Consider the following 21,554-nt stretch of genomic DNA (forward strand, 5'->3'; position numbering starts at 1 on the left):
TTTTGCCTTCCCGTGAACCTTGTTCAGACTGTGCAGCAGACATGACTTGCTTGTCGCTTTTTCCCCACAGTGAATTAAACAGTTGCCGTTACAGCCCTAAACAATGAGTTTATTAGAGCCAACCTTAAGAAAGTAAATGACAAAAAGAAAAAAGAAAAGAAAGTAAATGACTGGCTGTCAGGAATACATGTGGCCCAGGCTTTATGACTTTGTTGATCTTCTCTTACATCAGTTCTTCGTAACCACCTTGTATTGGCACATCCTAGGTTTTCAGTGAGGGTTAAATGCCGTTTAAAAAAAATCTTGAGCCAGGCAGTGGTGGTGCAAGCCTTTAATCCCAGCACTCGGGAGGCTGAGACAGGCAGATCTGGTTCCAGGACAGGCAGGGGTACACAGAGAAGCCCTGTCTGAAAAAACAAATTTTTCTTTCTTTTTTTTTTGGGGGGGGGGTGCTAGAGATTAAACCCCAGGCCCTGTGGGCAAGTGCTCTACCATTGGGTTACAACCTGGCCCTTTTTTGGTTTGAGGTTGGATTTTGTTTGTTTGTTTGTTTGTTTTTGATGTGTATCTTTTGCCTGCATGTATGTAAGTGCACTATATGCATGCCTGGTGCCTGTGGCAACTGGAAGAGGGTGTTGGAATTCCTAGGGCTGAATTTAAAAGTGATTGTGAGCCACCCTGTACATGATGGGAGTTGAACCTGGATCTTCTGCAAGAGCATACCACTGAGCCATCTACAGCCCCTTTTTTATTTTTATATACTTATTTTTTTGGAGGGGCCTCAAGCTCACTATGTAGCTGAGAATGGGCTAGGACCTCCACCAAATTCTCCCAAGTGCTAGAATTACAGGTCTGAGTCACCACACCCAGCTTTATTATTACTGTATCTGTATGCACATGTGTGCTCACCAGAGTATACATGTGAGGGTCAGTTCTCTCCTGTCCTATGTGGGTACTGGGGATGAATCTCAAGTCACCAGGATTGGGTTCTGGAAATCAAGCTCTTGTTTGTCAAGGACCTTTATGCCCTGAGCCATTGCACTGGCCCTTTGTGGAAATTTTCCACACAGCTTTCTACACCAGAACAGACCTATTGCCTACCTCTCCAGGAGGGTTAGTCCTGCAGTACGCCTATAAAGGTGAAGGGGGGGTGACTTCGTTAAAAGTACTCCCTCACAACCGGCCGCACGCCTTTAATCCCAGCACTCGGGACGCAGAGGCAGGTGGATCTCTGTCAGTTCGAGGCCAGCCTGGTCTATAGAGTGAATTCCAGGACAACCACAGCTACACAGAAAAGAACAACATAAAAAAAAACCCTGTCTCAAAAAAAGAGAAAAAGGAAGAAAAGACTACCATGAAGGAATAGAGGTGTAGCTCAGTGTTAAGAGTACTTTGAGGCCCTGGGTTTTATCCCCAAGACGAGGGATAGAGGGAAGAAATAGGCAGGAGAAAGAATGAGAATCCTGTACCCAGTGGTGATAACCATGGAGTGACTGTTAGCCTTATTATGTCAATGTGTCTGACACTGAGGGGAACCCTCTGTTACAGAGTTGCACACAGAGGGCTAAAGGGTAGAGGGGCAGAGTGTTTACCTAGTACTTAGAAACTTTGGGTTCGTTCATAGCACTGCTCACACATATACCAGAAAGAAAGGAAAAATTTGTACATGTAGAAGAATTACTTCCTATCTTGGATTCATCCCATTCAGAGAGATTGACCTAGGAGGAAGCTTCTCTCTGGGCTTTGTGTCCTATTTCCTTCCTGCTGAAACAGATAGAAGAGCCATAAACAGTTCACCCAAATATGCATCCTAAGGAGCAGCTCTCCAGCAGGTGAAAGAATTATTAGCTGGTTAATTTCATTAGCCACTTAGTTTGATAACTAGGAAGCTATAGAAACAAGTATTGCTGGATCTCTCAAGATTTATTTTTTATCAGGACTAACGCATTAATTCAGCAGTTAAGAACACTTGTTCCCTGGTCTGTGGTGGTGCACACCTTTAATCCCAGCACCTGGGAGGCACAGGTAGGCAGATCTCTGTGAGTTAGAGGCCAGCTTGTTCTACAGAGTGAGTTCCACAACAGCCAGAGCTGTCACACAGAGAAACCCTGTCTAAAATGAATGAATGTATGGATTTTTCCTTTAAAGCACCTGTTCATGCAGGCGGATCTCTGAGAGTTAGAGGCCAGCCTGGTCTTCAAAGAGAGTTCCAGGACAATCTCCAAAACCTACAAAGAAACCCTATCTCAAAAAACCAAAAAAAAAAAAAAAAGTACTTGTTCCATTTCCAGCACCCACATGGTGGCTCACAGCCCAGCTATCTGTAACTGCAGTTCCATAGCATCCAACAACCTATTCTGACCTCTGCAGGCACCATACATACATGCAGGCAAAAGATTCATACACATAAAGTTAAAAAAAAAATCTGTTATTTTTGTGATGTTCTCTCCTCTGTCCCTCCCCCTGCCCCCCCCCCCTTTCTGTCACCCTCGCTGGCCTGGATTTGTGGATTAGGCTTGTCTTGAACTCACATAGCTTTCTCAGCTGCCTCCCAAATGCTGAGAGTAAAGGTGTGTGCCACCACACCCAGCATAAAGTAATAAAATTTTTAATTAAGTTTTATTTTTATTTATGTGCATGGATGTTTGTGTGAGGTTGACCTCAGAGGACAGAAGAGGGAGGGTCATTAGCCTGATCACACGTGTTGTAAACCACTCAGCATCTATTCTCTAGAAGGGTAGAGAGTCCTCTTAACCCCTAAGCCATCTCTTATCATCCAGATCTTATCTTTTGAACTAAGGTATAGGGGTCAGAAGAGGTGGAAATGGCACGGGCTCTCCATTCCTTCTGTCAGCAATTGCACAAGTTACTTCTTTCTGTCCTTTAAGAGCAGAGGTTTTCCCTTCCACAAGGGAAGGTGTAATTAATAACTGAACTGACATGAGTTCAGTAATGACTCCTGGTGCCCTGGAACAGGGATAGGGCAGAATATGTGGGAATTTTAATCCAGCAAGGCTTCTGTGTAGGACAGTTTTTTCCTGAGAGAGTTCCTTGATGAGGAGGGAATCTGGTTCCTTTGCTTCTCTTGAGGACCAAGGCCTATGTGTTCTTTAAAATCAATGCTGCTGGGCAGAACCCTAATGGGTTGCCCTGACCTAAAGTGCTGTCTGGCTGAATTAGAGGCACTTCCGGGCTACAGTTTCCTAACTCCCAAAAGCTTTTCTAGTGAGCAGGAGTCTCCCTGCTGCATGACAGGCCTTTTGTCCAAACAGAAGGAACCCATTTAGCTGAGGGTTTCTGTTTTGTAAGCCCAGATAGTGGGGCTAGCTGCAAGGGGCAGCACCCTGAGAAATTCACCACAGTGATATTTCTGTTTGTCCCTAGCTGAACCAGAAGAATCTGACACTGAGTAATCGGTGCCAGGTGTTTGATCGTTTCCAGGACACCATTTCACAGCATGTTGTCAAAGTGGATTTCCTGAACCGAATCCATAAGAAGCACCCTCCTAACCGCCGTGTGCTCCAGTCTGTCAAAAGAAGAAGCTTGAAGGTGAGCCACAGCCCAATCACAACAGGCAAGATGGTGGCACAGGATCACAGATGGGGAGACTGGAGCCCCAGAGATACGTCTTTGGTGTCTCAGCAAATAATAAATGTATAGTGACACTTGAGGATGGTAGTCACGATTACAAAGGCAAGATTCCAGGTGTGGCTTTGAAATCTGTTTGTAGCTGTGAAGGATGAACACCCATCACACCAAGCCCAGTTGTACTCCATTGTCACATACAAGGTTTGTCTTAGGGTTCTATTGCTGTGATAAACCATGACTGTAAACAACTTTGTGGGTGGTGGCATTTATTTCAGCTTAAAATTTTCAGTTTGCACTTCATTGCCGAGGGAGATTAGGGCAGGAACCTAAAGGTAAGAGTGATGAACAGGCCATTGAAGAGTGCTGCTTACTGGCCTGGACCTCATGGTTTGTTTTGCCTACTTACAGCTCCCAGGTCCACCACCTTGGTGACCTGGGCTTTCTCATATCAATTATTCAGCACCACAGACTTGCCTGCGGGCCAATCTGGAAAGAGCATTTTCATAAATGATTCTGATGTATATCAAGTTAACATAAAACTATCCAGCACCCGTTAAATGGGCCCCTTCTGACAACTCTGATGAGGTGAAGTTGTGATTAATTAAGCAGATAGAAGGTGAAGAGAGATACCCAAATGAAAATTTAAGAAAAATGTGTCTGAAGGAAAGTCTATGCATGGATCTATGTTTCTAGCCTATTAACCAAGACAACTGTAGTCTTGCTACTTAGTATTTCTCTGTACTTGGTACCTGCTAAACTATATCCAAAGAGACTGAGAGAATTTCCTTCATTGAAAAACATTTGTGGTTCTCAAAGATGTAGAAGGCTTAACACACGATAAATACATTAGCAGTTCTCAAAAATGGCCACTTGGTGGCAGCCATGTTTTAGGTGGCAGCCATGTTTTAAGTTCAATCACACTGCTCCCATTACCTTTAGTGGATGCCATTCCAGAACTAGCAAAGATGCTTAACTCTTGGAAATTGTATAGCAAATTCTTAGCTGGGTAACTACTTATCCTTAAGTAGAATGGTTTTCTCAAATTAAAGTGGTTCTCATTGCAGAAATAGGGTGTGAGGTGGTAATCCAAATTATTAATTCATTTACCGTGTAGATACAGAACATATCCTGGATGCTAAAGTGGACAAATTAGAAGGCCTCGATTAAATCCTTCATTGACTTTCCCCTAAATATTTTCCTTAGAGTTGAGGAGGAAGTCAGGATTATAATTGCTTGAAGAATATTTCGTTCCTTCTTGGACGGTTTGATTATGACTACAGCACCATAGGACAGTGGTCTTTGTGCTTGATGAAGGAGTGCAGAGAAAAACCTGCTTTGAACCTGACATCTGTATTGCCTGCCTTTGCACTCTTCCGTAGGGAATATTTGTAGTCTAGCCCACTACTCTGCCCTGTAGCGCTAGGTGGTGATTCTCAACTCCATATTCCTTGCCTCTATATTTACCTACTGTTCTCACAGGTACCTCATTTTGTTGCTGTTGTTGTTGTTTTCTGGATTTGTTTGTTTGTTTTGAGACAGCAGCTGTTGGCCTAGAACTCATTCTGTCATTTAGGTTGACCTCAAACTCCGCCTGTCTCTGCATCTTGGGTGTTGGGATTAAAGGTGTGCGCCCCTGCACCTGGCCGAGTTTATCCTTTTTAATAGCACCTCAGATGTAACCTGTGTTCTAGGATGCATTTCCTTGTATTATAATAACATTTCTATGTTTTGCCCACTAGACTGTGAGTTACTTGAGGGCAAGACCTAAGTTTTATATTTATCTCTGAATCTCTAGTATTTGGAACAGTGCCAGACTCATAAGGCAATCACTAATTTTGGTTGGATGTATGATTGACTTTTTGTGTGGTTCTTTCATTCTTACATAAAGTAAGTCAGTGTGTCTTTTTTCTTTGTGCAATGAGGAAGTCTTCAATTAACACATGAGTCATGAATGAATGGATGGTGAAAACTAACATTGATTAAATGTTCATATTAGTCAGGTGTCATGCTTTCCCCCATGAATATAACCTCATTTAACTTCTCAGTTACTATTCACCCCTGCCAATTGGTACTAGAAACTACAAACCTACAGACAGCCTAACCTACCCTGAAGCCCAGTCTAGTGTCAGTCTTGTATGTTTGAGACAAAACAGAAGATAGCGTGTAGTAGTTTTAAAACTCTGAAAGGTCTTGGAGCTTAATGAAGAACAATGAAAGCCCTACCTATTGTTTCTACTTCTGAGCTTCTTTTAGGACAAAATATCTGTGCTGAAGTTAAAGGACAGCCCAACACAGTTGCAGCACGCTGACCCTCTTTGTCCTTGGTGGATCAGAGAGCAGATGGTCCCTGGGACAGGCACCAGCATACGGATGAAATAGTATCTGGAGAGGCAAAATTCAACTGGGCATATTGCACTATCTTTCCTCCTATTCCAAACAGGTTCCTGATGCTATAAAATCTCAGTACCAGTTTCCACCCCCTCTCATTGCACCTGCGGCTATTCGGGATGGGGAGCTGATCTGCAATGGGATCCCCGAGGAATCACAGATGCACCTTTTGAACTCTGAGCACTTAGCCACGCAGGCAGAGCAGCAAGAGGTGAGTGATAACAGAACTGGGACTCTGTTCTGTGTCACAGAGCCCCTGTGCCCATCATTCCCACCTCTACCCTGTCTCCACCCTAGCCCCTCACAGTTGAGTGACCATGGAGAATCCCAGGCTCAGATGCCAAAGGCAGGAAGAGAACTTTAGTTCAACAGGCTGCTCCCCTCATCAGTTCCCTCTTGCTTTGAGCTGGGTAGTTCTGTACTATAGCAGTGGATGAGCAGATCCACAGAGAGGGTAGGTAATCCTGCCAGACACACAGCAGATACTGGGGTACTTGCTGAAGGTTGATTACAAGGTGAGCTTCAGGGCAGAGCCTAAACAAGATCTCAAGTTCCACTAGTAGAACTGCCAAGGACACCAGTAAGCTTGCTTGGGAATGAAAGTGGGATCCTTTTCTTGTCATTCATGTTGGAACCTTGGTAACAGTGCTTGTCAACTCTGCTGTAGCCCTGGACACTGGCAGGACAGACCAACACCTCCCAGGCCTCTCACCTCCTCTCCTCTCCTTCCATTGCAGTGGCTCTGTAGTGTTGTTGCGCTCCAGTGCAGCATATTGAAACATTTATCTGCTAAGCAGATGCCTTCGCATTGGGACTCTGAACAGACAGAGAAGGCTGATATTAAGCCTGTTATTGTGACTGACAGCTCAATCACCACCTCCCTGCAAACTGCTGACAAGGCACCTCTACCTTCCCACTACCCTTTGTCCTGCCCCTCAGCAGTTAGCACCCAGAATTCGCTGGGCTGCTCTCCACCCCACCAACCCCCAGCCCTAGAGGACATCAGCTGCAGTTCTTGTGTGGAAAAGTCCAAGAAAACCCCTTGTGGGACTGCCAATGGGCCAGTGAACACAGAGGTAAAAGCCAATGGCCCACACCTCTACAACAGCCCCACTGATTCCACGGATCCCCGGCGACTTCCTGGCGCCAACACCCCCTTACCAAGCCTCTCACACCGGCAAGGCTGGCCCAGGCCCCTCACGCCACCATCGGCTGGGGGGCTTCAGAACCACACCGTCGGCATCATTGTGAAGACAGAAAATGCCACTGGCCCCAGCTCTTGTCCCCAGAGGAGTTTGGTACCTGTCCCAAGCCTGCCCCCTTCCGTCCCCAGCTCTTGTGCCAGCATCGAGAACACCAGCACTTTGCATAGAAAGACTGTCCAATCACAGATAGGACCTTCGTTGACAGATTCGAGGTCTCTGGGCTCACCCCCAAATGCCACCCGGGTGCTCACTCCCCCACAAGCTGCAGGAGACAGTATCTTGGCCACAGGCCCCAACCAACGATTCTGCTCACCAGCGCCATCATCAGGTGAGTGCCCCTCAGCCCCAGGTGATCAGGAACCATCAATCCTGTGTTACTGGCACATAGACTTGAGTCTAAAACATAGTATCCTTATGAATTTGTGAGAGGAATTTGATCTTTGTATCAGTGATCCATCTTACCTTTGTTTCTATGGGAGGAGAAAGGCTGTGTTAGCTTGTCCCAGCTATAAGATTCAGCTGTACTCACTAATTTAAGTCACTTCCTTCAGGTGCCCTGCCAAGGTCAATGGTAATACTGGATCTGCAGCTTGGGTTACCAGCCCCCTTACCTTCTGGACCTAGTCTTTTGCCTGTCTGTTCCATCACTTCAGAAGGCACATGCTATCTGGAGCCAGTTGGGGTAGTGTGGGGTTGGGGACGTGCATTCACATAGAAGACTAAATCCACACCTGGTGTACATTCTGAGCCAGCTCATGTGAGGAACATTCATATTCAAAAAGCAGGGGTGGGGGCTGGAGAGATGGCTCAAAGGTTAAGAGCACCGACTGCTCTTCCAGAGGTCCTGAGTTCAATTCCTAGCAACCACACGGTGGCTCACAACCATCCATTATGAGATCTGGTGCCCTCTTCTGGTGTGCAGATATATACATGGAAGCAGAATGTTGTGTGAATAATAAATAATAAAATCTTTAAAAAAAAAAAAAAAAAAAAAAAAGCAGGGGTGGCCTGGCCCAGAAGCTATCCCTCAGCCATATGCCTAAGGAAAACCTCTGGGTCTGTACTTGGCCCAACATAGACTTGTTCTCTCAGCTGTCCCTGGCAGCTTTTGGACCTCAAAGTTGCTGATCCCAGCATCTGAACCAGGTTTCACATGCTGCTGTCACCTCTGTGGTCTCCCACATGAACTGAAGTCATCCTCCTAGTCAGCTAGGAGTCTCAATGACCAGGTGCCTATGATATCTTTGTATGTGAGCCTCCAGTGTGAATAAATTTTGCAAGCTGTCAGTTGTACTTGAGCAGACAGGAATTGCAGGGACAGGTGCCACATTAAAAGTAGAGGTACCAGGGAGTTAGATGGTCATGACCCAAAGAATAAAGCAACTTTACCACTTGACCCAGAGTAGTAAATCGCAGCAGTTCTCAGGGCTCTGGAGAATCCTCTGGCCCGGGAGTGTTTTGTTCCATCTACCCTTCCTCACCACACGTTTTTAGCTCTAGGAGTTCCAGAGCCTATGGGTTGAGAATCAAGAAGGGAACATCACCTTGGGTCCGAAATCCAGAACTGTCTCAGCAATGGGGGATTGGACCGGTGGGTTTCCCTCAGGCGACGTAAGTAACAGTCTTCCTGCTCCGTCCCCAGATGGCAAGGTCAGCCCCGGCACGTTATCCATAGGAAGCGCTTTAACCGTACCCTCTTTCCCAGCCAACTCTACTGCCATGGTGGACCTCACCAATTCACTTCGAGCATTTATGGATGTCAATGGAGGTGAGTGATTTCCAGCAGTGTTCAGCTCCTTTTGAAGAGGGATAAGGAGATATGGGGGTGCACGTTATTCATTTGGGTAGAAGAGTGGGGAAGAAGGCTCCATCTTCGGTCTCTGCCTTCTGGGTTTACACAAAATATAATCTAAGATGAAGAAAAGGGTAATACGGCCAAGCTGAACCAACCAGTGGGAAAGAACAGACTCACATTAGCAGATCACTTGGCGTTAGCAGAACAGAATGAGGAGCTTGGCGTCTATCTGTAGAAAACCCCAAGTCAAAAAGAAAAGACATGGATTTCTCTACACAGAGAATGCGTAGAAAAGATCCATCCAGACCTTGCCCCACAGGCAACTGGGGCTTGTTGGTTCTGCCCTTTAAACTTAAAATTAACCTACCTTACTACAGAAAACTCCATGCATTGGCTCCCTCCTCGTTATGAATAGCATGTGAGGTGCCCACTTTGACATTTTTGCTCCACTTTGGGCTTTATACTCCTTGAACAAAAGTTACTTGCTGAATTTGCCCATATCTACTTCCACATTTCATTTCTCAGCTTTTTTGATCTTTCTCTTTGGTTGCTAGAAATCGAGATAAATATGTTGGATGAGAAGCTGATCAAGTTTCTGGCCTTGCAGAGAATACATCAGCTTTTCCCCTCCCGGGTCCAAGCTTCACCGGGCAGTGTTGGGACACATCCGCTGACTTCCGGAGGGCACCACACAGAAGGTGCGCGTGCACATACCTGCCACCACACCATCAGGTCTCCTGTCTGATGTGTGTGAATGACCACCTTGCTCCATGGAGAATCTCCGCTTTCAGTAGCTCAAACTCTTTGTACCTTTGTTGACGGGTTTAATAAAGCACTGTGGTTTTTTTTTTTTCTCAGCATGAACAAGATGAACAGCAACTTTTGGTCAGACTTGGGGAGTTTGCCATAACTTTGTTTCACACAAGTCCACTTTCATTCACAGCATAGCAGCTACCAGTACTTTGGGGTGTATGTTGTATGCTTTCTGTTCAATTACTTTGTAATATTTGAATTAGAAGGGTTTCCCAAGGTTCAAGGTGAGAAATAGAAAAACAGTAGGTAAGCTTCCTGGAAATTCTTCTCAAATGTTAATTGTGCTTTGTTATCTCTGAGCTCTTAGCCTTTTAGGGAGGGCCTTGTTGGTTCAGGAACTTAAAGTACTGTGCCAGTACTATCAGAACCCAAAAAAAAGCCAGGATGGTGGTCCTTGCTTATAATCTCAGCTGAGCAAGTGCAGACAGATCCCTGGGACTCAATAGCTGTCCGGCCTTAGAATATGAAAAACACCACCAAAGGTTGTTTAATTCATGTATACCTGGTCACATGTGTGTGCATGTACACACACAAAATACAAATTTGTAAATTCTAGATACTCCCACTCCAACTAAACCCCAAACCAGTTTTCCTTGTGAGTTTGTGGGTGGGTGGATGGGTGGTGGTTGTGGTCCGAGGGATCAGATCCATTGGCTTTTACTGGACAAGTACTGTACAACTAAATTATATCTTTCAACAGAATCCATGGGCAGTTGATGTGCTCATTAAAGCTTAAGAAACACTGGCCTATGCCTTATGTTTTTCCATGTTCTATATCGTCCCTTGGAATGTCCCTGTTGAGTTCTTTCCCAGGAGCCCAAGAACTTAAAGTACTAATGTCCTAACATCTCTTATGAAGATCCGTCCTAAACTGTGTTGGAGATGCTGTGTGTGGGGTAGAGCCTCCCCTGAAGCAGCTCTGGGTCAGGTGTGAGTCTGCTCACTTGAGTCACCCAGTGGGACGTTTTTTCTAGGCCATCAGCCTAAGATCCAGACTTTGTTGGTTTGTGTTTAGGTCACAGGCTCTGAGTTTCTGAATGATCCTATCCCTATGTTTGTCTTGTAGTGCAAAGAAAGGAGGTACAGGCCCGAGCTGTGTTCTACCCCCTCTTAGGGTTGGGAGGAGCTGTGAACATGTGCTATCGAACCCTCTACATCGGGACAGGTGAGCCAGCCAGGAAACTGGGAGGGGCACTGGATCTTCAGCCTGATGGACACTTACAGAAGCCCTTTCAGGAGTTGATGGGTCTAACCAGTGGTTGTCCAGACAAGAGAGACTAAGGACCTAGACAATCAGTGGGGTACTTCCCTTGGTTCAGACCTTTTGCTTTAGCTGCTGCTCACTCAGTACCATCTGAAACACTGTAGGGACTTCAGGAAGAGGTCACTTCCTATCCCTGAGTGTAATAGGCTCACACATAGCCCTCCTTTATTTGTTTATTTCTGGTCATGGAGCTGATTTAAGATAGGGTCTCCTATAGTCCAGGCTGGCCTTGAAACTATGTCTGCACTCATGCTTCAGTCTCTTAAGTACTAAAACTACAGGTGTAGTGGGCCACACCTAGGTCACCCCTTATCCTGGAAATTGCCCTTTAAAGTGGTATGGCTTAAGATACACTGTTGTGTCCACTTAGATGCATTATCCTCTTTTGTAACTCACTGCTCCATCTGGGTAAGGGCCACATATTCTAAAGCACATTAACTTTAGAACAACAAAGGGAAGTGCTGGATATGTGACACACATCTACAATCCCAGTCCTTATGAAATAGAGGCAGAGAGGTCAGGAGTTCAAAGCTACCCCATTACCAAAAAACAAAAAAGGAAAAAAAAAAAGAGGGCTTTAGCTACCTTGAGGTTTCTACTAGCAGCCATCCAGAAGCTAACTCCATTCTCTTTCACTTCCCCTACACATACACCTTACAGTCTGTTCTCTGCCTTTTCCTTGACTCCTGCCACCTTGCAGGAGCTGACATGGATGTGTGCCTTACAAACTATGGTCACTGTAACTACGTGTCCGGGAAACATGCCTGCATATTCTACGATGAGGTGAGGGGAAGAGATGGGTGGGGGTGGGGGAGTTTTCCCAACCTGAGATGTTTCCCTAGCAATTGGGCTCTGGGATGGGGGCAAGAGTGAGAGACTTCTTTCCTCTCCTTCTGTCTGTCTTGGACATGCCATGGTGTGAAAGGGCATTCCACCATGGCAATTTGCTTACAGGAACGGGCTATTATTACAGCAACTAGTGTTGCTCACATGAACAACTGAGGGAGGCCACCTCAAAGCAGGGGAAGGGACCAAAACCGAAGGATGTGCCCCTGAGTTTCATTATAATTATGTGCAAGTGAACATCAGATCAACAGAGAAAGAGTGGGGATATGGAGTCAGCAGGGCAGTCTTTCACTAAGTCTTGACGAATTCTGAGAGAGCTAGGCTGTAACTAAGGAAGAGTATAAGAGCTTGCTAGGTAGAGCAGTAAGTACTAGGTCCTCTCCCCTTCGCCCAAGGCTTCACACAGCAACCACACATCATGTCTCCCCCCTCCTCCTCAGAATACCAAACATTATGAGCTGTTAAACTACAGTGAGCACGGGACAACGGTGGACAATGTGCTGTATTCATGTGACTTCTCTGAGAAGACCCCGCCAACCCCCCCAAGCAGTATTGTTGCCAAAGTGCAGAGTGTCATCAGTAAGTTGGAGCAGAGGCCTGTGACCATACAGCCAAGGCCCCAGTCACCTTGGTTCTGCCATGCTGTCAATGACCTACAGTTCTTTGCCTTCCCAGCCCCATTGGCCACGCTCATTGTCAGTGGGCCTGGGAAAGGTCACCAAGAATCAAGTGCTGAACACCCACATATGTATCAGACCTTTCTGGGGACTTGAGACTCCACCAGTCCCTTCTGAGCATCCCTCAGCCCTGATTATATAGTATATAGAATGGGGAGATGCAGGGGTCCAGTTCTGCCAATCAGCCCAGATAGGTCAGCTGTTCACTGTTCCCCTCCTATGATCATCCCCCTTTTTCCCAGGGCGCCGCCGACACCAGAAACAGGATGAAGAGCCAAGTGAGGAGGCAGCCATGATGAGTTCCCAGGCCCAGGGGCCACAGCGGAGACCCTGCAATTGCAAAGCCAGCAGCTCAAGCTTGATCGGGGGCAGTGGGGCTGGCTGGGAGGGCACAGCCTTGCTGCACCATGGCAGCTACATCAAGCTGGGCTGCCTGCAGTTCGTCTTCAGCATCACTGAGTTTGCGACCAAACAGCCCAAAGGCGATGCCAGCTTGCTGCAGGATGGGGTTTTGACTGAGAAGCTCTCTCTCAAGCCCCATCAGGGCCCTGTGCTGCGCTCTAACTCCGTTCCCTAGGTCATTGGCCTAGACACCCACCCAAGACTCCTGCAATGCAAAAATGTACACGAACCAAGCCCGGGTGTTTTCTATACCAGAAACCCTTCAACTACAATCTTTGCATGAAATGAAGAAAACCTTTTGACTGTTTTTTAAGACTTTTTTTTTCTTTTCTCAAGTTCTAGGGGGCATTTGCACATATATTTGTACTCAACATTTCATGGGAAAGCGGCAGACCGAGCTGAGGAACGGCATGGGCAGGGAGGGGAAGACTCTTGTCTGGACACTTCCAGCACAACCCCTCCCCCGCCTTCTGCTCTCTCCCCCTCGACCACCTGCCCGCTGTTGTAAAATAATCAGAAACTTGTTCTATTTTGTGGCAGTGACAATAGTTTTATATTAAAAGAAAAATACAGTTTTCATACAGCAAAATCTATACAATATCATTGTTTTATTTAATATAAAGATCGCTACCCACCCCTTTCCACGGCTCCCACCCTTCAAGTTACTCTCCCTTTCTGCAGCGGTTGCACTACAGGTAGCTACTGTGTATATGGACAAATGAGAAATGAATTCTTTTTCTGGCTGTCCATCTATTTTATTTCAAATAAGGAAAAGTGTATTTGGATTTTGTGTAAATACATCTAGTGATGGCATTTTTTCAATGTTTTTAAAAACTGTACAGTACATGTGGTAGAGTGTTTTTCTCAGATGTCTATTGTAGCAAAGGCGTTTTTGTCGTAAACCTGTTCCGTGTCCTTTTTTGTTCTCTTGCCACTGCTCTTCCTGCTCACCCAGTTCCCTCCTTTCTCTTCTCCACAACTAGTACCGATGTACATAGTAATTGTAATGTTTTAGACTTTACAGAAACTTTCCTGTATTCTGTATATAAAAAACCAAAAATACTTCAAATTATGTTTTCTGCCTGTCTGTCCTACCTGTCATCACCCTTAGAGGGGACCCTCCTTGGGATATCATTTTTTGCACCCTTTGAACAATTACCAATCTCAAAAGGCCTCCAAGGGAAGCTCTGTAGCGAGGGAAGAGGTCAGTGGAGGGAGCCTCAGCTGGACGAGGGGAATGGAAATGGAGACACTTGGCTTTTAGGCGTGCTGTTTCTCTGGAGAATTGTAATAAGGTAAAATCCATTCTCTAGAGCTGTGGCCCTCAGCCTTCCTAACACTATGACCCTTTAATACATACAGTTCACTATGTGGTGATCATCCACCATAAAATTGTCTCATTGCTACTTCATAGCTAATTCTGCTACTGTTATGAATTGAGATATAAATATCTGATATACAGGATATATGACCCCCACCCCAAGCATCTCCACCCACAGGCTGAGAATGCTGCTCTAGACTGTGACTCTTGTGTACCTTGAATGACTTAACTACTGTTCTCACCAGGAAATACTCTTGTTACCCTAATTCTAAAGCCCTGGGCATTGCTTCCCAGAGACTAAGATGGAAGTTCTTCCTGAGATCGATCTCCTAGAAAACAGCTGTGTTTGGGCAGTATTCTGAGTGGTACCTATTCTTTATTAGTCAATTGATGAGACTGGAGGATTGTTTTTCATCCATAGCATCTATAATTGTGCTCCAAGGATACAGGGCAGTTAAATAGGGAGTTTCCTCTGGTCTCTGAAATCTGGTCCTGACTCCAAAATACAGATGTAATTTTGACTGTGCCATTCTACTTCCACTGCAGAAGGACTTCTCAAACTCCTAAAGGCAGAAGCTTTGTGTTCTGCTCAGTGTCAATAGGTTCTCCATACTGCTAAGCATGACATACAACAAGTGTTAAGTCACTGTCCTAGGTAAGGTCCTACCTCGAATGCCTGCACCCACGCCTCCCTAGCTGTCCCTTCCTGTCTTACCCTCAGTTCTTTATATGAGTAACGGGGCATCTACCTACTTCTATGAGAACTGTTCCACAGACGAATTACCTCCTGACAGTTTTACTGCCTGCCTCTTCCTTTTAGAAGGCAGGGGTCAGAGATGGAGGAGCATCTCTGTAATACGCACTATTTTAGAGGTTGAGGCAGGAGGATCTTAAGTTTAAGATCTGCCTGGGCTACCTAGAGAAACTACCTCAAAAAAACGAAACGAAGGGGTGGGGTCATAGAGTCAAGAAATCACATGGTTGAATCTGTACCAACCCTGTCAGTGCCATGATGAGAAGCCTCACCGGCCTGTACGGGGAGAGTCCTAGAAGCTGAAGGGTGGATAATGATGAGAAATCCAAAGAGTCGGTTCGTTGAGTGGAAAACACCCAGGACTCAGCTCCCAACACACGGGCCCATTCATGTGCACAGGACTCCAGACTGAGACACTGAGCTACACACTCACACCTAGAGTAAACAGAGATGTTCATTCAATCACACGCGTTGGTGGAGACTACAGATGCATGCACAGCCTGGAGGGACTCCCGCCATGGGCACAGACACCTACGCAGAGCTCTCACACTTGCGTGCGCCCAGAATCCAGAAGCTCTCCCAAGCCCTGAGCATCAGGTGATCTTAAGGGCCACACACCCACCAACCGATGTTTCCTGTACATACCTGGCACGCGCTCCCGGGAGTTCACGAGCCTAGGGGGCGCTCCCAGGACTCCAAGATGTTCGCCCAGGCACGCCGCCAGGGCACGCAGACGCACGCCTGGGGGCGCTCGCCCGGCCCACGCGCGCGCGCACACCCCTGCCTAGCCGCCCGCCTGCCGCCGCCCTCGCGAGGCCGAGGCGGGAGCGACGAGGCCCAGGCGGGAGCCAGGAGCACAGCCGGCATGGAGACGCTGCTGCTGGGTGCCGGGCTGCTGCTGGGCGCCTACGTGCTTGTCTACTACAACCTGGTGAAGGCCCCACCATGCGGCGGCATCGGCAGCCTGCGGGGTCGCACGGCCGTGGTCACGGGTGAGTTCGCGCGGGCGGCGGCGGGGAGGCGGGGCGGGTGGCCGCGGCCCGACCGGCTCAGCTGGCTCCCGCCCGCCGCCCGCAGGCGCCAACAGCGGCATCGGGAAGATGACAGCGCTGGAGCTGGCGCGCCGGGGAGCGCGCGTGGTGCTGGCCTGCCGCAGCCGGGAGCGCGGGGAGGCGGCCGTCTTCGACCTCCGCCAGGTGAGGCCACACGGGGACGCGGGTGCGGTGAGCCTGTTACACGGAGGGCGGAGCAGAGCGACACCAGGAATCAAGATCTGAGAGGAGACAGCCGCACTTAAACACGGAAGAGGATGTGGGGACTACGGTGGACACACAGGGGAAGAACATCAGAACCAAATCCCACAGAAGGCTTACTGAAGAAAGGAGTTGCTAGTCTTGAGGTGTTTAAGGATCAGAAAGAGTAAATGAAGCCAGGTGTGCTCCCAGCACAGGGCCGGGAGCTCAAGGCCATCCTGGGCAAAGGAAATGGTTAGGCTAATGAAGCCTCAGAAAGAACAGCAGGTGCAAACGCTCAGACAAGAGAGTCTGATTCGAGAGACAGGGGGTGGGGGAGTATGGCAGGGGTGAGGCGCGGATTGAGAAGAGGAATGTCGTCAAGGGGCTCTGAGCCACAGCCAGCTTCTAGAGGTCCTTACAGATCCCACTGAGGAGTTTAAGACAGCAGAGCTCCGAGAAGACCCTTCAGTAGACTCTGGGCCATCCATCCCTATGGCTTTTTAAAACGAATTTCCTATAGTTGTGTGGTACTTAGACTACAGAAAACAAGAGTAAGAGGGTCGATCTCCATAGCACACACCTTTAATCCTAGCACTTGAGAGCCTGAGACAGGTGGACTTCTGTGAGTTCAAGACCAGCCAGGGCTACATTGTAAGCCCCTGCCTCCAAAAACTAAATTAATTAAGTTAAATGAAAAAGTGCTTAAGACCAAAGTCTGTTACAGCTGGTCACGGTGCACACCTGTAATTCCAGCACTGACAGGACTGAGGGAGGAAGCTTATGAGTTCCAAGGCAGCCTGGGCTACAGAGCAGAGGCGAAAGGCTGTATGTAGTAGATTTTAAGGTGAAGGATAATTCACAGAGGGGACAATAATAACATATCTGCACAGTGCTGAGTGTCTTACTTATATTAACTCTGTAGCTCAGGCAGGTCTTGAACTCATGGTCCTTTTGCCTCAGACCCCTGAATAACTAGGATAACCAGTGTTTGCCACTACACCAGACCTAATTTAATCTTAAATCTCTGATTTAATCTTCACAACTCTTTTTTAGTAGGAAGTATTATCATCATCATGTCATTTTACAGTGAGAGAACAGAGGTCCCAAAAGATTGTCTTGTCTGAAGTCACATTCTGTCTAGTTAGAGGCAAAGTTGAGGTTTGAATCCACACACCTGTCACACTCTGATGCACTGGGGTAGGTTTTAGTCATAGTGGGCAGGCCCTCAGATGCCTGGGAGGAGAAGGGAGGTACCTGGTAACAATCCTAGCCCTTGCTGCTCCACAGGAAAGTGGGAACAATGAGGTCATCTTCATGGCCTTGGACTTAGCCAGTCTGGCCTCGGTACAGGCCTTTGCCACTGCCTTCCTGAGCTCTGAGCCAAGGCTGGACATCCTCATCCACAATGCAGGTGAGAAGCAGCAAGCCCTGCTGGGGGGTGGCTGGTGGCCTGGAGAGGTAGTCCCTCCAGCTTGGCCTTTCCAGGGGCCTGCAGACACATGTCGATGGGGAGTCTTCAAGACCCATGGGGCACCTAAAACCAGCAACTCATGCTTAGCTCCTTCCCTAGGGATCAGTTCCTGTGGCCGGACTCGGGAGACCTTTAACCTTCTGTTGCGAGTGAACCACGTTGGCCCTTTTCTGCTGACACACTTGTTGCTACCCCGCCTAAAATCATGTGCCCCCAGCCGTGTGGTGGTAGTGTCCTCAGCTGCCCACCGTCGTGGTCGTCTGGACTTCACACGTCTGGATTGCCCGGTGGTGGGCTGGCAACAGGAGCTTCGGGCATATGCTGACAGCAAACTAGCCAATGTGCTCTTTGCCCGGGAACTTGCCAACCAACTTGAGGGCACTGGTGTTACGTGCTATGCAGCTCACCCAGGTGAGGCCTGACTGACTGCCCCTAATTGCCCTTCTATCAGCTTTGTACCATACAGTGCTTCCTCCCATTCTCCTATTGAGTGACAGAATAGAAATGTGGTCAAGGAGAAACCTGTCCCTGTTTTCTTCTTTTCCTACCTGCAAGTTTGGATGCTGACCACTGGATGGGGGATAAGAACAAGACCCTGATAATAATCCTGAGGGCTGGGGCAGCAGTTCAGTGGCAGACCAGTTGCTTTAGTATAGGCAGGACCCTGAGGTTATGCTATTTGCTTACTTACTTGGGTTTGGGGTGTTTGGTTTGGTTTTAGATGGGATCTCACTGTATAGCCTTGGCTGGCCTCAAACACTCAAGAGATCCATCTGCTTCTGCTTCCAAGGTGCTGGGATCAAAGGTGTGGGTCACCACGTCTGGCTTTGTTTTTTTAAGTTTATTTTTTTTATGTACGTATATTAGTGTTTTGCCAGTATGTATATATACTGTGTGTGTGTCTGTATGTACCCACATAGGCCAGATCCCCTTAGAACCTGGAGTTAGGGATGGCTTTGAGCATCCATGTGGGTGCTAGGAACCAATATGGATCCTCTATAAGTGCAGCAAATGCTCTTAATTAACCACTAGCCATCTCTTTAGCCCCTGGCTCATTGGTTTTTATTTTTGTTTCGTTTGTTTGTTTGTTTGTTTGTTTGTTTGTTTGTTTTGAGACACAGTTTTACTGTGGAGCTCAGGTTGGCCTGAATTCTATGTAGCTCATTTAAGCCTCAAATTCACTCAGTTGTCTTGCCTCATGCTTAGATGTCAAGTGTAAACCACCAAGTCAAGCTGAGACCCTGGGTTTCATCACCAACACCATCAAAAAGAGTTACAGTGGTGATAGTGATAAATTACCATTCAGTCAAGGAGTCGTTTCTTTGTGAGTACCCACCATACCATAGGCATTATGGTGCTGGGACAAAAGCAGTGGGCCAACCTTGGTGTAGAGCTGTTGGGTTCAATCTCCTGGACCTAAACTTGTTTAATCCCAGCACTCAGGGCTGCACAGTGAGAACCTGGTCTCTGGAAAAAAACGAACACCAAAGACCTTACCCTCATATCCAATGACAGGTGATAAAATGATGAGGGACGGTAAAAGGGCTAAGAGGGATCTAGAGTTCTCAGATCCAATGGTTTGTCAAGGTAAGAATTGAACACAGCTCTGAAAGAGATAAAGGGATCTTTGAAGCTCAGAAAGCAGAGAGCAGGTACTAAGACAGAAGTGCCTGGTGTGCTGTAGGATGGCTGTGAGGACGACTGAGAGTGAGTGAGATGATGGCAAATGATGAGGTTGTGGTAGAGATGAGCTTGAGTTGGAAGGGTTTAAGTTCCACTTAAGATTTTACTCTGAGTAAAAGAATCTACTTAAAAAACAAAGGATTGGGGCAGTGTTGGCTCACACCTTTAATCCCAGCACTCAGGAGGCAGAAGCAGGTGGATCTCTAAACTTGAGGCCAGTCAGAATGAGTTCCAGGACAGACAGAAAAACCCATCTGGGGGTTAAAAAAAAAAAAAAGATAGTGAATCATCCTCAACTTTAGACAATAGGTTACAATAGGCAAACATCATCTGCCCTGCCTAGATCTCCAAACTGCATTTTAGGAAACATTGCCCAAGGCTTCTTTGTAATTACAGTGACAATACTACTACTAACCTTTATTGAGCTTTTATTACAATTACAGATCCCTAGTGTTCAAAACAGTGGCTAATATACCCTAGGTGCTCAAAAAAATGGTGGTTAAACCCAGGCAGTGGTAGGGCACACTTTTAATCCCAGTGCTCAGGAGGCAGAGGGAGGCTGATCTCTGTGAGTTCAAGGACAGCCAGGGCTACACACAGAAACCCTGTCTTGAAGAAAAAAACAATAACAACAAAAAGATAAATGAATGGTGAAGATTGGACAGCAGAGGACACAGCCTGACCACAACCTGAGGGATGGTGTAAGGCCATTAAGATAGTAGAAAGGCTTCCAGTAGAAATGGGTTGTCGATGAGCAGTGGTGGCTCATGCCTTTAATCCCTGTACCCAGCAGGCAGAAGTGGGTGATCTTTGTGAGTTCAAGGCTAGCATGGTCTACAGAGTGAGTTCCAGGGCAGAGAGACAGGGAGACCCTGTCCCCGAAATTAAAAAAAAAAAAAAAAAAAAAAAAAAAAAAAAACAGGAAATGGGTTGTGACCTTGTGGGGGCCCTGAATACCTGATAGATACTAACCTGCTTTCTCTGGAACCCGATGTTGCCATCTGCTCCTAGCCCTTTGACCCCTGCCTGTTCCTGGGCCCCCACTGCCTTCCTTCCTTCACAACTCTTCTTTCTTCCTGCCCACAGGACCTGTGAACTCAGAACTCTTCCTGCGTCACCTTCCTGGATGGCTGTGTCCTATTTTGCGCCCACTGGCCTGGCTACTACTCCGGGCACCTCAAGGGGGTGCCCAGACACCCCTGTACTGTGCTCTGCAGGAGGGCATTGAACCACTCAGTGGGAGATATTTTGCCAACTGTCGCGTGGAGGAGGTCTCCCCAGCTGCTAGAGATGACCAGGCTGCCCACAGGCTGTGGAAAGCTACCAAGAAGCTTGCAGGACTTGGGCCTGGAGAGGATGATGATGACCCTGAGGAAGAGCCTCAACCTCAGGGTCCAAGGGCCCTGTCTTCTCTGAGTGCCCCCTACCCTGAGAAAACCACAGTTTCTGGACTTTCTCATAGCTGTCCGGGCTCACCAGACTTGTCTAAATTGACACAGCGAAGAATTCAGATGAAGGCTCGGCCTTTACCTGACTAACTTTCCTAACCCCCAGGCTAGAATGCATTTCTAGTGCGGTGGGACCCCTCAAAGCCTCGGCTGTGTGCCTGGGCACTGAGGGGTTGCCACATTTACCTCTGGTTACGTTTTGGGACCTCTTCTGTTCTAAACAGTACTTCTACGATGGATAATAACTCCAATCCTGCGATGATATGTCAAGACACTGTGTTGCTCTGGAATTTGATTTTCAGATTTCTGGGCCCTTCCCTGAAGAGAGATCCAAGCCCTACCCCTCACCTCCTGCTCGGGAGGGCGGGCGACTTTGCCTTGATGCACCGTTGTTGAACCCAGGAGCCCTTTGCCAAGTTTCTAGCTGGTAGTTTATTTACCCCCATCTTACCCGGGCAGGACTAGGAAAGGACTCGGGGCAGAGACTGGGATTTGAGCTGCTCTAGGGCAGATGCCCGAGGTGACGCAGCGCAAGGTGTTACTACTGATGGGCCCCAAAGGTGCTATGGGGACCAAGCCCCCTGGAATAAAGCGAGTTGATTACAGGCGCGCTGGCTCCCGCCTCTCTCCACTTGTCGGCCCCGCCCTCCGCCGCCACACTTCC

At 47.4% G+C, this 21,554-nt stretch overlaps 2 protein-coding genes across 4 annotated transcripts in view; both read left to right on the forward strand.

The window, feature by feature from the left end:
- Phf12 (PHD finger protein 12) overlaps positions 1–14,047 on the forward strand; it is a 47,964-nt gene extending 33,917 nt beyond the window's left edge. The window contains exons 7-15 of one of the 2 annotated variants that reach the window (XM_027426616.2): positions 3,385–3,549; positions 6,029–6,187; positions 6,714–7,509; positions 8,824–8,949; positions 9,531–9,674; positions 10,856–10,954; positions 11,754–11,836; positions 12,340–12,478; positions 12,819–14,047. In XM_027426616.2, coding sequence (XP_027282417.1) covers positions 3,385–3,549; positions 6,029–6,187; positions 6,714–7,509; positions 8,824–8,949; positions 9,531–9,674; positions 10,856–10,954; positions 11,754–11,836; positions 12,340–12,478; positions 12,819–13,153 — 2,046 coding nt within the window. In that variant the 3' untranslated portion in view covers positions 13,154–14,047. Of the gene's footprint in view, positions 1–3,384; positions 3,550–6,028; positions 6,188–6,713; positions 7,510–8,675; positions 8,793–8,823; positions 8,950–9,530; positions 9,675–10,855; positions 10,955–11,753; positions 11,837–12,339; positions 12,479–12,818 lie in introns of those variants that run through there. The other variant, XR_004770795.1, reaches the window with a different exon arrangement.
- A 1,770-nt stretch (positions 14,048–15,817) lies between these two features.
- Dhrs13 (dehydrogenase/reductase 13) lies at positions 15,818–21,497 on the forward strand. Of its 2 annotated transcripts, XM_027426620.2 has the most exons (6): positions 15,818–16,045; positions 16,131–16,249; positions 17,576–17,699; positions 17,859–18,170; positions 18,966–19,083; positions 20,529–20,809. In XM_027426620.2, exons 1-6 carry the CDS (start codon positions 15,919–15,921, stop codon positions 20,668–20,670), a joined length of 942 nt encoding a protein of 313 aa, XP_027282421.1. In that variant the 5' UTR covers positions 15,818–15,918; the 3' UTR covers positions 20,671–20,809. The 2 variants fall into 2 exon arrangements, with proteins under 2 accessions (XP_027282421.1, XP_027282420.1); XM_027426619.2 differs by lacking the exon at positions 18,966–19,083 and having other exon boundaries at positions 15,822–16,045; positions 20,529–21,497.
- Positions 21,498–21,554: the final 57 nt, after the last annotated feature.

This window comes from Cricetulus griseus, chromosome 7, assembly GCF_003668045.3.
Source record: "Cricetulus griseus strain 17A/GY chromosome 7, alternate assembly CriGri-PICRH-1.0, whole genome shotgun sequence".
Classification (NCBI taxonomy): Eukaryota; Metazoa; Chordata; class Mammalia; order Rodentia; family Cricetidae; genus Cricetulus; species Cricetulus griseus.